The 17446-nt window shown below is 39.8% G+C and overlaps 1 protein-coding gene across 6 annotated transcripts in view; it reads left to right on the forward strand.

Moving 5' to 3' along the window:
• Nucleotides 1–17446, forward strand: part of INPP4B (inositol polyphosphate-4-phosphatase type II B) — a 276861-nt gene that overhangs the window by 196000 nt on the left and 63415 nt on the right. For 5 of the 6 annotated variants that reach the window (XM_017732655.1, XM_017732656.1, XM_017732658.1 and 2 more), the window contains 3 exons: nt 3450–3627; nt 8901–9113; nt 16804–16948. In XM_017732655.1, coding sequence (XP_017588144.1) covers nt 3450–3627; nt 8901–9113; nt 16804–16948 — 536 coding nt within the window. The remainder of the gene's footprint in view (nt 1–3449; nt 3628–8900; nt 9114–16803; nt 16949–17446) is intronic. The other variant, XM_017732657.1, reaches the window with a different exon arrangement.

Below are 17446 nucleotides of genomic sequence, written 5' to 3' on the forward strand. Positions count from 1 at the left end.
AATGGTGGTGGGAGAGAGCGAGAGAGAGAGAGAGAGAGAGAAGGGGCTTTCCTCTGCAAACTCATGGGGGCAGCCGATCCCAGTGCCCCTCCAGATGGCAGAATGGACTGTAGCAGGAACCTCAGAGCAGTGGCTAGAACGGCTGGGGCAGGCACACCTGGGGTGGCAAACAAAGTGTAGCAAAAGGCCCAAAGCAGCGGCAGAAAACAGAAGGGCTGGGCAGGGGATCACTCCCCTGGATAGCTCACCAGTGATGGCTGGTCCCGGTGTTGGGCTGCCACACAGAGGGAGCGGCCCAGCAGGGAGGGCTCCCAGCCCCTGGCACAGCATGCACCAGCCCTGGGCTCCCAAACGACAGAGGAGCAGAGAAGCAAGCCAGCAAGCCCCAGTCACAGTACTGAAGGAAAAAGAAAAGAAAGAAACAGGCAAAAGCCACAGGGCAACAGAATATCCAGTCAGACCCAGGGTGCTGCATGAGTCGATCACCCCCACCAGCAGGAAGCAGCAGCCCCTGGCCCCCAACCCTTGCAGGATCCTGGGTTGCTCCTCACCCATGGTGATGCTTCCGGAGCCAGGGGAGGCAGTAGCTATTCTGGACAAAATAAAAACAAAACCAAAAACTGATATGGGATATAAACCATCCCCAAGACATCAAATTACATGAGAATGTCCTTAAAGCAATTTTAAAACTGAAATGACTGCTGACAGTCATGTGTTCATAGTTAATGATAGTGCCAATACATGGAAATGATCAAGTGTGGTTTTATATGCTTAGTGAAAGCTTTGAAACTTAACCCAGGAGACATTATTATAGAGTTTTTCAGAAGGTACATGAGTCATAATTTACATATCAAAGGTAGGTTTTCATAATGCTGCTGGACCTACCCATGTGGCCTTTACCCTAATGCAAAAGTTTCATCTAGTTTGTGCCTTGACGCCTGTGAAAAGTTTCTCTTAAGTTCCATTGGCAGCTGCCTCTCCTAACTAATAGTACTTATATACCATAGCTATATGCAGCAGCAAGCTTTAAAAGCAGTTGTGGATGAGGAAACTTCACTGACTTGTAAGTTGTAATGTCTTTTCATGAAGGGTAAGGCGACAGAAAACCTCAGCTTGTCCTAAATACAACAGTGTGGAGACACAACAGTTAGAAACTTCAAATACTCCCAAAACATGTTGTTTCTGAAAAATAATTACACACTTTCCTAGGGGGATGGAGGAAGTTGCCCTCAAATTTTGAGAGAAACTAAATATTTGAAGTTGTCTCATGCTTTCTGCGGTTCCAGAAATGTTAAAATTAGCCAAATGAAATCTGATAATACACTTCATTCTGAAGAAAGAGTCATTCTCTCTTCACTAATTCCTTTACTTAAAAGCTATGATTTACTTTATTGCAATGAGAACTGCCCACACCTTTAGTGTCACTCTTCCCTCTTTCTTACAGCGGTGTCTGTAGCTTTTCTGCTGCAATATTCAGTGAAGCTTAAAGCTGTGAGAGATCAGTGAAAATGATTTAAAGACTGAGGGAAATCCCAGAAAGGAGTGTGTGCGTGGTGAGCTTGATAACAGCATTAGCCAGGTTCAGCCTGCAAAAAAGACTCTGATAAAGGGAGGGAGAAGCCTGCAGGGGAATTACAGAAGTATCAAGACTTTTAAGACTATGTCTTCACTGCAATTAACATAGACTATTAATCTTTGTCTCTGCCCTGTCTACTGAGCCTGATAGCTTGAGTGTTGCAGTGAATGTAGAGGTAGGTTTGACTCTGGAAGTCCCTCTCACTAACAGTGTGGCCACCTCACAGGTAGAACTGTGGCAGTTTCCTCATTTCTCAGAGGGCCAGAGGTTTTTTTGGGGTTTTTTTTGCCTAATTCATTAGGAGAGACAGTTTATATGGTTCATTTTGCTGAATTACGACTTCTACTGGACATGAGTCTAGTACCTCGTGTAAGTTGGAGATGTATAGTAAGTAATTTAGATGTGGCTGGTAGCATGGCTGAGCTTTGCTCACTTAGATGCCATTCATCCTGCCTGCCTCTACATAGAATTGTGTCTAGAAATTAAGACGTTGGTGAAAGACAGAAAAATAGTCTTGGTCTTGGGGAATTTGGGACTGTAACTCAGCAAAATATATAAGCAGGAGTCTTAAGTTTAGACTGCTTGAAGCTATCCTTATTTGCCAAAATCATAGAATCACTGCTTAATTGGAAGGGACCCATCAGGATTTAATTTCTAATTTGTAGAAAACTAATGAGAAGGAACTGGAAAGGACACAGTAGAAGACACAAAGGGGAAGTTGGGGAGTGAAGAGATCTGGAAAACGACTGAAATGAAACAAAATGCATGAAGTTCAGAGGATTGAACATGTGTCAAAATTTGGGTCTTGGTATGCAAAATTAAGAAAGAAATCAGTGGTGAAAGAGTTGAAGGGACTGAGGTACTTGTGATGAAAAGACACAAGAGGAGAGAAGGGAGGTACAAACAGAACCAGCTGGGAGTAGTATGTACATTCCTCTGACACTGGTGATGTGCCAGGAGGTGCTTGGTTACATTTTTTCCTGTGTTAATCTGAATCTGCAAAATATTTGGTTAGTTTCTCTGAAAGACTGAAGCAAGGCTTTATAAAAGGAAGAGTTATGTACAAGAGGTTTAGGTGAGGAGCTGTGCACTACAGGCAAGAACCAGTGGGTGTGCGCTGTCTGAAATGGTAATAATTATTTGGGAATAATTGTATAAGGAGATATTGCATGATTAGTAAGGGGGGGAAGAGGAAAGATGGATAGGAGAAGTCCTCCAAAAGAACTGCAGTAATTTGAACAGCTGAAAGTAGGAAGTTTGCAGTATGCTTTTGTGTGGTTTTGAAGTAATTAACTCCCACACCGCATTGCTGTGTCTCTTCTTGCAAATCAGGCACCTGGTTTTTACTGGAGATAACTCTGGTTGTCATCACTTCCTGAACATCACTGAGGCTAATCAAAACACAGTGGGGGCCACTGATCAATTAAACAGTAATGGCCCATTTTGAAAGATTTAGTGAGGTAGTTAATAATCTGTTGAGGAGTTCAGTTGGAAGAGTAAGGAGTCTTATGCTCTTTGGGATTATTACCTTACTTGGTCAAATATTTTTTATCTCTAGAATTACAGTGTTTAAAAGAAACACATAAAAATATGGGGGTTTTATGTTCAGATCAGTCACTCAAAGGAATTTTGAACTGTACTACTTGGAGCATGTGGTGGTAGGCAGTCTGTTGTATGCTACTGTTCAAGGAAAGATTTGTTTTTACCCCTAAAGGCAGGAGCATTTCAATGGTATCTGTGAAGTTCAGGCATCTGGCTTTTTTTTTTTGCAAAAGTAGTGGTAAGATTTTTAGCACATTAAGCATTGCTATTAATAGCAGAAATGAATTTGACATTATGTGACTCTCTCTGTTATCTCTCTCTGTTATCACAGTACTGGATACCAGTGTATTTACTATTCACCTGAAAACACAGCCAAGGCAAAAGAAGTTCTCAGCAACATCAATCATCTGCAACCTCTCATATCAAGCCATGCAGACCTGCTGCTTAGTTCTGCAAGCCAACGTTCTCCAGACAGCTTGAAGAATTCTTTAAAGATGCTTTCAGAAAAAGTAAGATTCAAATCTTCACTGCAATGGAAAATGGAATAACCGAGTCTTTAACTGCTGAGGTGGGGGGAGGGGGAGTGGTTCTGCATAAATTGAGTTGCACAGCACCAAGAAATGTCAAATAAACTCAGCTAAAATAAGTGTCAAAATGTTGTTATTAGAAAAATAATGTTGTGTAGCATTTCTTTAGGCTTTCCTTATAGAAAATTAATGAAATTTATAAAGATTGTCTTTTTTTAAAAGTGTAATTAGTTTAATTTCATGTATCTTCTTTATCCTCTAGTGGCCACATACTGCAGTTTATCAAAATATCAAAATTTATAAATAATTTTGTAGTATGAGAAATCATTATTTTTCATTATCTTTCTGTTATATTTCAAGCTGCTGCTTATGGGAGGTGGTTCAAGCCAGGTTTGTGTGTAAGGTTTAGAATAATAACATGATCAGAAATGGTGATGCAGCCTGGAAGGAGAAGCTGGGAAGTTGGCACCAGGAGATCTCAAATTTTAATTCTCTTTCTCCTGTTATATCCCTCTGTAGCTGTAGGCTCTTCCTCATCTTAGTTCCTTTAGTTCTAAATTAAGGAAGATAATATTTCCTGCTTGTCTTACAGACTGATAATGGAGATTAGCTGAAGCCTGTAGTACTTCCCAGCATATGTTATCCTATAAAAATATGGAGTACTATAGCTATGACCTGAGAGGTTGCAAAGAGTTTCCCATTGCTCTATGGGCCACTCCTTCAGTAACGTGATCCCAGTATGGCTTAATAACACGATCAATAGCCATTTCAATATATCTTCAGCTATTGGGAAGTGACAGCCCTTGTGGTCTGTTGAGCACCATTATCCCAGCAGTTCCTCGTTCAATGGGAGAGTTTCAAATCTGAATATTGAGCTCAGCCACTTGCTGTGAAGGCATTGCAGAGGAGCCACGGGGGAGAGAAACATTGCTCTCAGTTGCAGATGTATAAATCCACAGTAACTCTGAGAACACTGGAGTCGCTGTGAATGCCATGGATAATAGACAAAAGCAGAATTCAGCCTGAAATGAAACAGAGGAATTTAGGGAGGGGGCTTGTAGCAATTATGGTGTACCTTTCCATGTAGGAGGGTGTTTTTAGCTGTGCATAGAACAAGTGGAGCTGCTCTCTTAGTGGTTAGTTCAAAGAAATCTGTATGCACAGGTAAAGCAAATCAGACAAAGAAGTGTTTGTTCTGAAGATCCAAAGTGTGGTTGCTAAGGAATGTGTTTGCTCTGGCCATTTGCCTCTGGGCAGGAGGAGGGGATGATTCCAGAGGGGCTGCAGGCAGCTGTGGTACTAAAGCACTGCTTGAACCACAGCCTGCTGGAGACTCTGGCTATAGAAAAGGGCCAAAAAAGGCAATTCAGTTTGAAAAAGACATAGATACTTTACATTTATAGCTGGTGACTTAGTTGTGTATGTTCCTATCACCTTTTCAGGGCCAGGACTAAATTGCTGTTTGTACATGAGCTCAGGTTCCCAGACGAAGGAGTCTCACCCAATGTACTCTGTGGATGTCTGTCTAGCCTCCACCTTATGCTTGTAAGAGATTAATCTAGTTGTCTGAACAACTGCAGCATGAGTGGTTCAATACCTGCTTCCCTGTCTATTACCAAATTTACTCACAGGAAAAGATGGATAATGGAGAAATAATAGGGTGGAACCATTGCTGAGAAAACAAATGTGGTGGGACAGCTGCTTGTAAAGAGGGGAAGAGAGAGGGGGAGGAAAGACCAAGAAACAGCTTCAGGGAAGGGAAATACCATTTCAAGGCCCCAAACTGGGTGAACCAACACAATACTGAAATTAGATCCCTCATAGTTGATTCAAAGCCTTGAACTGATGTCTTAAAATAATCTATTTGTATAATCTGGTGCACTAGTGGAGAATCAAGACTATCAAAGTGTTCCTGGTTATATTTAAGATAGAGTAGCACATGCTCTTCTGAATATAATTACATGATACCTACTTTTATTCCTGAGGAATATGTAGTGCTTCTGCTATCCCATCTTTCCTATACTTCTTATATGTTAAAAAAAAAAGCTCTTGTGTTTTAACTTAATAGAAATTTAGAAATCAAACAGCTGTTTGTAGAAGTCATAAAAATTATTTCCCTGGTGATTAAATTCCACAAGTTTATTAAAAAGCATATCACTTGATAGATAGAATATAAGCTTGATATATATAATAATTCTTTCTATAATTATTAGGTAGCAGCGAGTAAATCAGAACTATCAATAATGTAAATTACATTTAAGTGTTCGTGTTGGAAATGAAAGGACTGGCTGCATGAATTGAAAGTGGAAAACTAAATCAAATAATTCCACTGCTCCTTCTTAAATTGAGCTTATTTTCTCATATTAAGCATGGTTTTACTTCTCCATATATAATTTGCAATTTACTGTAGTGTTTTCCTGAGACTAACCTTTTATCATCACTTTTTGTTAATTGATTAAGGAAGCCTTTTGCTGTCAACAAGTGTATCAGCATTTGCAGCTTGCAGAAGGCTTGATAAATTCATTTTCCAGCTATGCCTATCTTTGTTTGCAGAAATACTCTTTAGTAGAGTATCTAAAAGAATTCGCAAAGTTTTCATTTCTTTGTATAAACTGGTTTTGTGATTTCAATGCAATTTCATAAATAGTGATGTTCTGCAAATTTAGCTGTACTGAGCTGTTAGAAAATGAGGTTAAAATGTAGATTGCTGTTAAACCAATGGGAACCCTGAATGGAATTTAATTAAAGAATCATTTTAGTTTCTGTATGAAAAAATGGAGTCTCACTTCTGTACTGATTTGCTTTTAAAAATTAATTTTCCCTGTAAAATATTTCTATTCAATTATACTACTTAAACTTTTCAGATCATTACCTAATATACATTGCAGTCATAGTGAACATTCTTTACATGAAGCTATCCAGTACTCACAATTTTCTGAAATTTAAAGCTTTTTTGAGTCTGCCATGCCTGATCCAGAGACTTGAAATCATCTCAAGTAGACTTTGTGGGGAAGATAGGTATGAAACGTCAGCAAAACCATGATATTGCTGTTTCTAAGGATAGACAAGTAATGGAGTTTCAACTCTCTTGATATGGAACTGTAGAATAGTCTTGAAGAGGAACTCTGCTGCTACCACACAACCCCTCAAATCTCATTTTGCCATGGTAAGGCAAAGAATGGTAGGGTTTGGTAGCAATATTCCTCAAAGACTTATTCATTCTCCAAGCATGCACCATCTAAAGGTTGGAAATGTAGAAAACTGAAATTGTCTTGCAGAGCAATTGAGGACTACAAGGAGACAGTCCTGAGGGGCTGCATATAAGGAAACTGTTAAAAAACACCCTTTCCGTCAGGCACCAAGTTGGTAAGGAGGAGAAGGAATGGGTCTGGTAAAATTGCCAGGGAGATGAGTAGTGTTGCCAAGTCTAAAGAATCCCAAGTCAGGTCTGAAGGAAGTCCTGATTTGGGTTTAAAAAATTAATAACTTATCTTAGATATGCCTGAGGTTCTTATTTTTAAAACTTTAGAGATTTATTTGCAATAAAAGTTTTCAGCCTTTTCATGTGCAACCATTAGGAAATTTTTTTTTTCCTAAACATAATGAAAATGGGAAAAAGCAGAAACTTCTAAAGCAAGTACCTAATCCAGCAGCTGGAGCCTTAAGAAAGCCATCAATTATTTAGAGCTTTTTAGTCTTAAATATCCATAAACTTTTGAGAGGGTATTGAGACAGGAAGGCAAGAAAAAGAAGTTGAGTAGGAGTGGATGCATACAAAAGGGGAGCAAGTAGTATGAAAAAGGGATGGGATAAGAATAGAAGTGGAGAAACTGGGAGAAAAACTTCCAGGCATCTTCTCAGGAGTTCCAGGGAGATGCTGACACTTGAAACTTGTTTGGTTTGGGGTTTTTTTGCTAGTTTTTCTTCAGCTTTTGCATAAACAGCACATAAGGACTGAATGAAGCCTGGCTGGGCAACCTTTATTTCTAGCATTTCCTGCTTGTTTAGGCCGGATCCTCTGACTCTTATCTACATACCTTCCCACATCCCTGTTTAATTAAGATTGTGTGCACAGAAGGCACTTCAGCACTTGAATCTGCCTGCACACGCCAATCCACTATGTTCTCAGAAAATAGGAAGGCAAATCCCGCTGACCTGGGATAAATAAATTCAGGTAATTGTGCTGTGAAAGAAATTTTCATCATCCCCTGTGAACTAGGACTTCTATCTTGGGAGGGGAGCTCTGGGTGGGATGTGTCTCCCTACTGTGACAGATGAACCCTGTTCAATGTCGTTGAAGTAACCAAAATTGGGAGTCTCCCAAGCTGTCGCTGTGGCTTTATTAGTGGTTACTACCCTGTAGTGAAAGGAAGTGTCCTTGCACCTCATTCTCTCCTGTTCCGTAGGTTCTGCCAGCTGATGGAGTGAATAAGCCAAGTCTCCCAGGGGAGATGGGGCCACGTGTTTGAGACACAGGAGATGGGCATGTGTGGCACACTGGTGGCAACCATAAGTGCTGTTGCATGGTGGCAATCTAGACATGGAGAAGCCCATATCCAGAAAGCATTGTACTTTTCTTGTGGTGGTGGAAGGGAGGTGAATAATGCGGGGAGGTTGAAGGATTTAAAAAATACGGTAAAATTCCAGCTGTAACAGTCAACATAGAAAAATGATACAGAGATTGAATAGCATCTTCAGAAGACCTGAGAAAGCTACTTCAGGGTTTCCTTTCTTTAAAAAATAAATAAAATCAAGCTTGAAATCAGGTGTCACCTACCCTGATATCTGGGTTGATACCTACAGGTAATGAAATTTATCTCTGGAAACACTGCTTTTGCAGATACTGCTATTTCAGCAGTGTAGAGTGGTGGGTTTTATTTAGGGAGATGGTTAAACTGGTTAATCATGTTTTATCTGACACTTACTCAGAAATTATTGTGCAATGGTTGGTTACTCTTGGAACTGGTTCTTGTTGAGGCTCGCCTCTGCAAGCGAAATTTGGAATTCGAATAAAATGTGAAAAGATGATGATGTCTATAATAGATACTGAACTCTTGTGTTAATTCTTAGAACACTGGGATTGTAGAATGTAATGATATCCCTAAAACCCTTGAAATGTTCCCCTTATTTGTTGGCCTGCTTTGTTTTCTGCATCCCAGTCAGGCCTGAAACATATACCCTTTCAGTGTTATAAACCTTTGCTGTAGTACTGCATTCTTTGGTCTAACCTTTCCATTTGTTTGTTTTTTTCCTAGACGGAGTTATTCGTGCACGCATTCAAGGACCAGCTGGTCAGAAGTGCCCTTTTAGCACTGTACACAGCCCGGCCTGGCTGTGTCCTCAAGAAACCAGCTGTGCATAGAAACAGTGCAGAAGAAGGGGATGATGTACAGCACCAGGATCATCCTTCTCAGATTAAAAGGCAGGACTCTATACCCCATCATTCTGAGTATGATGAGGAAGAGTGGGTAAGTAGCCAGAAACCCTTAGTTGGTGTTCAATGCGAAACCCTACAAATCAGTATAAACAAGCTGAAGCTTGTTTGTGACAAGTGTCCTTGTCACATGTCATTGCAGGGTGTCATAGGTTAGTTAGCAAGCATAGTCCCAGAAGGGATGTCCTTGCTAAGGGGTGCTTACAGTTTCCTCTGGGACCTGATAGAACCTATCAACTGGCCAGTTTGAATATGGACAATTCTCTAAGCCACTTAAAGTTGTGACCACCTCTGTGATAGGTATTGTACTGAATTAGTATCTATAAAGGAGACAAGGCAGGTTGGGACTCCAAAGGAGGGGGTTGGAACTAGAAGATATTCAATGCGATAAGAAACATTCAACATTCCAGCTGCAAAGCTGCCAGGCCGAGGTGAGATTAACCCTTTTTATTGCTGTGAAGAGCTGAAAACCTGAGGGAAGAGAGAGAGGAGATGCTTAAAGCTGAAATTCTGTTGTGAAGCTATGATATATCAGAGTATCCTGTTTCATGAAGATATGGGGGGTGGAGTGTTCAACTCGTGAGCAAAAGCACCTGCGCTGAGATAGGCAGATGCTGACGTAGCTGTAATTTCATGAGAAGTTTGGACAGGGAGAGATGGAAGCGATGAGTACTTTTGCTCCAAATGGGAAAGGAGAAAACCTCAGTCCGTAGAGATGGACCAGATGAGGACTTTTGCTCCAAATGGGAAAGGAGAAACCTCAGTTCCTAGAGATGCTCCCAGAGATAGTCGTAATGATGAAGATGATGAAGACCCTTTGCTCCCAGGGAAGGAGAAGGGCCTCTGTTTTTGTTTCTGAACGGCTCAACCTTAAAATTGTACCCCAAAAATCTTCAAGAGTGGACCCTCGAAAGCAGTTGCGGGAAAAGCTGCAAGTCAGGGGAAGGGACTCACATGCAGGGGAAGGGACTCACATGCAGGCAGAACATGACCCTGTTCCTAAATGGACTGAACAATATTTGGAAGTGGGCAGCTGTCTCGTTGTGATAATGTTTTCATAGCATGAGCAAGAAGAGACTTCTCTTTCTAAATGGACTGAACAAGGTTATTATGGAAGTGGTAAACAGACTGAACATCTTAAGGGTTGTCTTTTTACATTGTCAGTGGGAGAAGGGAGGAAGGTGGGGGGAGGAGGAGAGTTCTGAAGGTGGTATAATTTTTTTTCCCTTCTTTTAGGTCTGTTAATAAACTTCTGTATATTCTTTCAAGTTTGATGCCTGCTTTGCATTTCTCCTAATTCTTATCTCACAGAAGATAAACAGTAATGAGTATTTTGGACCAAACCACTACACAGGGGTAAAGGGTGCAAAATTGTTAAACCCTGTTTTTCAGATGCATCACAGATTTTGAAGCTCAGTTTGAAGGATTTTCCTAAGTATACAGTGTGCTGCTCTGAGACTGCCTGGTTGTGCATATAACAGTGAAGATGATGAGTATCTTGTTGCCCAGACAGAATAATAGACTTTCTTTGCTCCTACTTGGGTTGATTTTGCTAGTTGGGCAGATTTAAGGACTGGAACAGCATATGCTGCTCAGAAGGAAATGTTCTTTTCTTCCCCACCCGCTGCGATACTCCTCCCCAACCCTCAGGCTGTAACCAGTTTAAATAGACATGAATTAACCCTCAGCAAAACAGAGCCCTTTGCCCTTAGACTTTGTTCTTAGAGGGTGTCTGCGGTTGTGTAAAAGAATTAAATATAACTTTTACATTTTAACATTCTTAGCATATCTTTCAAAGATATGTATTATTTATATGGCTGAGATTTTATAAATCAATTTTTTTGGTAGATGTCTTCATAATAGATCTGTTACTTTGTTACATATATATTGAAGCTATTTTTATTCAGTCCAGGCTCATACTTTGAGTTCATCACTGTATTCTTATAAATGTAAAGGATGCCAGCATATTCATCTCTATTGTAAATAATTAATAACTTGTGTGAGCTATGGTATTGCACCTGAACTGTAATCTTTATCCACACCAAAAATAAGGGAAGAAGAATATATTTCTTCTAGAGGAAAGGCAATTATTTCTGGTCCCATGCATTAAGTAGTCATGAGATTTAAACAATAAATAACTCATTCTTTTATTTGTCCTCTAGTTTTAGAGCCTTGAATTCACTTTTTCTTGTTTTCTCAACAACCTGAGGGGCTGGAATTGTGGTTCTTTCCTTTAAACTAATGCTAAAATGTTTGTTTTCAGCTGTTGAAACATTCAGCAATGTAAATTACACAATTGTGGATACAAAAATGCTGCTAGCAAGGATTTTCTTGCTATTTTCTAAGTCTGTGAGAGACTTTTCTCTCTCACAGAAGAGGTAGCAGAGTTCTGTAAACAATGAAAGACCTGCAACCTTGAGAAGTCTTGTTTATGGTACAGTCGAAAAATATTTTGACAATGGATGTTCTAGGATTTTAGCCAATCACCCCCAGGGGGTGGCTGATCCTTGTCCAATTAGACTATGAAGAAAAAAGTCTATAAAAGAATTTGTAAAATAATTAAATTAATCAATCTTGCTGCACAATTCCTGCCTGCTGGATCTTTTCTCCTCCTCCCTATGGCTGTGGGACACGGTAATATACCCTAGGGCATTTTTTTTTTATACAAAATAGGTTTCATAGAAGAGAGAAATTTTGCACTGGAAAAAATGGCACTTTTGTGCAAGCTGTATTTTAATTTAATACTGCAATTTAGCATCTCTGAAGAGAAGATAGCTTTGCTGGTTTTCATTATTGATGATAAAAAAATGTCAGACAGGTGCTTGGTCCTGACCTATTAAAATGTGTAAGTGCATCATTTTAAACTGTATCTAGTTTTTTCTGCTGAATTAGTAAGATTATCTTCATTCAGAATTAAGTGTATCTTTCACTGTTTTCTGAGTTTAAGTGAGTCAGAATCACTGTCAAATTTGAGACAGTATAAATCCTAGAGAAATTTTGTGATTTTTTTCTAAATTTGAAAGACTAGACTTTAGATAGATTTCAGTTCTTTCTGTCAGCAGAGGTGATATATAATGTGAGTTTTAATAATCAAATTGTCATTAGCATTATGGAAAGAGAAAGAACAAATGCATATAAAATTTGAAAAAATACTTAATCTACTGTGAAAGTCAACTATAAAGGAAAAAAACTTTGAGATACATTGCACAGTGCTGTATCCTCCTTTGCTGTTGTGGGGTTTTTTTCTCACTATTATCAAGCAGTAGTATGCTGGCTTACATTTTGCAGTTGGAATTTTGGTTTTGCCTGAAATCTAAATCCTTAAACAATTCTTTAAGCTGACCCTGTTCCATCCACTTCACATGACTATGGCACCTTATGACCATCACAGAAGAACAAAGACTCATCCCAGAGTCACTGGCAGCAGTATGGATTGAGCTTTTTATATTGGTACACTATGCACAGGCAGCAGGAAAGCATCACTGTCAAAGGAAAAATACTTAACTTGAGAGTTTTACATTGCCTCTGGGTAGATATTCTCTTCTCCTCTCACCAGCTGCTTCTGCTATCCTAGAACCTCCCTGCAGGGGGACACAAAGCAAGTTTTAATGCATAATACAAGAAAAGATGGGCACATTGCCACTTGGAGCTGACTCTACTCTACACTTCTGACTGACTGGTTCACGTGGCTGGAGCTACAAAGAGCAGATAAAATGGCATTTCCAATAAACTGTGTACAAATGCTTCTGTGGTGATCAGATGTGGGGCCGTGTGCCTGTTTGAGACAAATTTGGAGGAACATCCAAATTTGAACATCCTCTGATGGAAGGCAGGTTACAGCCATCCCTCCCCCACCAGATTTGGGGAAAAAAATTTTCCTCGGAGGAAAGTGAAGGAAAAAAACCCCTATTTATTCAACAAACACATGGGAAAAGAATAATAATGCAAAATAATAAAACCTCTCACTATGAAGAGAAACCTGGGAAGATTTAGAGTCCTTTCTGTGGTCTCTCTCTCTCCTCTTTCAAGCTGGAGTTCGGCATAGGCCCCTCCGTGCCTTGGTGGAAAGCTCTTCCAGTGAGTTCTAGTGTTCTCAACAGTTCCAGAAGAGAAGAAGAAGAAGAAGCCGAAGTCCCAGAAAAAAAATGGTTTAACTCTCTGTCTTTCTCCAGAGAAAAGGGGCCGAGAGCTGGGAAAAACCAAGGTGCTTTTCTCCTCTCTTGCTGCTGCAGAAAGCAGCAATCTCTGTGTCCTTGGAGCACAAACTGCTTTGAAAAGTTCATCTGGCTTTTTCTTTTTCCTTCTCTCGCACCCAGTTTTAAAGGCACAGAAAGGCACAGGAATCATGTCTGGGCATAGAGCGGCAATAGGGGATACACTTCATAAAGTCACCCCAAGACAGGCTGAAAGACTGATGTGTGTGTGATCTATTTCATTCCATGTGCCACAGCACAAGAGGGTGTTAACCATGCAGATTATTTAAGATATTTGCTTTATCTGTGAACAGAGCTCAAAAGGACCTTAAGGAAATATCTGAATATCCACTCACAGGAAGGAGATGCAGCATCCTCTGAGCACTGGGAAGTGCAGATGCTGTGTCATACCTGGCACAAGTAAAGCACACAACTGCAGTGGTGTATATGGAGGGACAAGAAATGAGTGAGGAGTTCTGTGGTGAATTCAGAAAGGCTGAGAATCTTTTAAAAACAAAGAGACAGCCCCTGGAACTCCACTTGCTGGCAGTGTTTAGAAGCAAGACATCCAGTTAGGTGCAGTGACAGAATCTTACAGATTTCCACCTTCCCTGCCACTGCCTTGACTTTTGTACTTAAAAAAGCAGCAATGAGAAGGAGACAGAGATCTTGTTTCTCTCATTCTTTCATACCACAAACTTACCATCCACATTGCTCCAGCAACTAATGAGAAACCTGCGATCCGGGGAAAAATACCCTGCTTAGGAAACAAGGGTACTTCAGTGTATGAAGAAATAATTCTTCTGATCCTTCACTTCACACAGAGGGTTTACAAGAATGCTTACTTAAGAGGCTGCATGGACTGTGTTTTGTCCTGTAACCTGGCACATGCTGTAAAATGATCACTTGTGAGGTTGTTCTTAGGCAAATTGAAAATAGACTGCTTAAGGAGATGAAAGGTTGGTGGAAAGTGCGCTAGGCTACAGGAAAATATTCTGGAAATAGTAAAGGATGACAATATGAAATGGATTAATTTCTTCTCCTGGAGAATCATAGAAAGCCACTTGACTTTTTTGCTGATTGGAAACTGCATTTTTACTTGAAAATTGTTCTGCGAAACTACAGAATTTCAACAGCCTTCTTAGAAAAATGTGACTGCCTTTGGTGCAGAGAGAAGAACATCTCAATGAATGATACATACCTCTACTTTTTCTATCTGCCTACAATCCCAGGAACCTCCTGTGTGGAGAAAAAGAGCTGTGAGACAGGCCCTTGCTCCCTCTCACTTGCTCATAAGTGAAAAAGCCAGATACATGATAATAAGAGTGAGCTTTCTGTCAATAGATGTTTATGAATTTTGCTTCTAAACCCCCAGGGAATGTTTGTGTGAATATTTCATAGACATAATCTCAATGCTGGGTTAATAGTTGGTTTGAAAAGAGAAAAGTACTCTTTCCAAAGTGAAACAGAGGTTCATATTTGTGTTGCTTGTGCAATAACTCCAAATACTCATTAAGAGCTTAATGCTTTTTGTGTTAGGATTAAACTCCCCCAGCAGACAGAGAAAAGGGAAATTACATTGCTGCAGCCACGCTAAGCAACTTGAGTTGCATGTTCTGCAGCAACTTCAGTGATTGGAAGCTCTGAAGCTCCCTGATACTCTCTGGTAAAGCTTGCTGATATTTGGGGCCAGAATTTTTACTATTTGCAGTATTTCACTGCTCTTCATAGAATCCTTCTCCCCAAAATTACACTTGTGGGTGGTAAAAATCAGTAGTTTCACACATATTCTAAATGTTTTTCAGGATTGCTTGAGGTGCATGTAGGAGGACACTTTTGAAGGAATATATACCTGTCCTCTGTCTTTTGACTTTTAATTGTATCTAAGCATGTGAATATCAGATACTCATATGTGTCTAATGGCTTCATGTATGTTTCATGTATACTGGTGCAGATATTTCTACATGTTGCATTGTACATGCAGCACTTAAAATATTGTGGATTAAATGCAGTTTTTCTTGGGTGTGACCAACTTCTTGCCTCTTGTAAATCAACAGTATCTTTTTCATAGTATGGTTAAAGCATGGGTTTATCTAGGGAGAAAATGAAACCATCATTTCTACGTTGACCTATAAACTAGATGCTCACTTGTCCTTAACGCAGCCCACAAGAATGCTCCAGGAATCAGGTTTGGGGAGCTGGAGGAGAGGATCTCTGTTGTACACGTTGGGCAAGTCCGTGCTTCTGTCTGCAGGCCCACATGATGTCTCTTAGGTCAGGATGCCACTTGTCACAGGTTGTGTCCTCAGGAGGAGGGAACAGGGAAAGATCAGATCCCTCTAGTGAGAATAAGGGCTTAAGCCTGGCATATAGTTGAAAAGTAACATTAGATTTAAATGTTTGCTGTAGCAGTAGTTCTAGCTTTGCCTTCACACAAAATCCAAGTGTTGCCATTTATATGGAACTATGGTATTTCTCTGAGTTTTCAATTTTCTTTAACCTTCTCTCTTGTTATTTTTGCAACTTCTTTTTTGTGCCATAATGCTTCTGGCACTGTAAAGTGCAAAACAAAGTAGTGATGTTATTATCCCATTTTTAACCCTCAAGCAAACTCTGGTTGCTCTGCATTATTTTCAGAATGACTCAGCATTAAAACATGTACATGGGGGGGTTTTCTGTGGGTTTGTTATGTTTGGTTTTAGTCTGACTGTGTGTCTTATGTACATCCTCGTTTCTTGTATGGCTTGGTTTTTTTCTTCTTATTCAGTGGCACAAAAGTAGGTGCAAGAGCTTTGAATTCTGCAGCATCCAGCACCTGAAGGACCCTCCCTGTATCTCAGTTCCATAACAGCTCTATCTTACACTCCACATTATTTCTTTTGTTCTCTGCTCACACAGAATTTTTTCTGTCACTCTATTACTTCTGTAATTCTCTTATTTATTGTAAACTCAGTTAAGTGTGATGGTTGCAGTTTATGTGAGAGGTAAGGAACAAAATTGAAATTGTGTTAGCTAATAAACATGCCGTGACAGCAAATTTCTCATTCTAGTCCTTAAATTTTACATTTGCTTCAGCAGAGTAACTGATGTGATAAAATACAGGATATGTTAAATTTTCAAGAAGAGGTTGTTAAGTACTATGACAAAACTGGCAGTCCCACACAAAGTTTGATTTGGCAAGGCTTTGAGTATGTCTACACTCTTAAGGTATCATTTAAATAGACAAACTGCTCAGCTCCTTGCTATTAGACCTGAAACTTTGCCTGCATTTTCATGTAGAGTTTGAAGCACGTGTTCTCCAGTGTCTAAAACGCGTAAGAGTTTGGGTTCATTTACACTGTAAGAAAAAACTCCGTGAAAAGGGCTTAGGTTGGTAATAGGCTGAAGGATGAGAGAAACAGTCATATGCTGACACCTAATATTTCTAGTAATTTGCACATCTGTCTCCACTTTAAGGTGTTAATAAGTTAATATTGTCTCTCTTTTTTTTTCTTCTTCAGTAACATGCAGTGATAATTCTGCTCTTTTCAGGACAGGGTGTGGGCCAATGTGGCAAAGAGTTTGAACTGCCTTATTGCCATGGTGGACAGACTGCTTGAAAAAGATGACATCAGCAACATTAAAGAGGGTGAAAATGAGCCTTCAGCAGCAGATTCCAAGGTGTTGCATACAGGTGGTAAGCAACCCCCCAGATGTTTTTTTTTAAATCATTGCCTAGAGTAAATGAAAATTTAAACAGCTACAGAAAAGTCATCTAGAGAAGACTCCATAGTATCTTTGATGAGAGTGCTAATAGCAAGGTTTTCCACCCTTGTAGGGAGGTTATTTATCAAAGTACAGCTTTATTGTGTGCTCAGACTGCTTGCCATGCTCAGTTGTTTGTGCTACAGTGTAAACCTTTTTAAACCACAATGTTTTCTTTTTGAAGGCTGATGAAATTTAATTTACTTTAGATTTTACTTGCATGTAAACTTGCATTTCCTTTGAGGGAAAAAAAATTGGATTCTCTTACCCCACAGAAAACTTTTAAGGAAAGGTGAACATTCTGTATCAGTGTCATTCTCCTGCAAACCCTTCCACTTCTCTGAGGGGATATACTGATTTTTATTTTCTGATTTGATATAATTCATGCTTACCTGGATATACCTGTCAGCCTGTGTCAAAAGGCAAAGTA

Source organism: Corvus brachyrhynchos, unplaced genomic scaffold (genome assembly GCF_000691975.1).
Source record: "Corvus brachyrhynchos isolate BGI_N302 unplaced genomic scaffold, ASM69197v1 scaffold444, whole genome shotgun sequence".
Taxonomy (NCBI): domain Eukaryota; kingdom Metazoa; phylum Chordata; class Aves; order Passeriformes; family Corvidae; genus Corvus; species Corvus brachyrhynchos.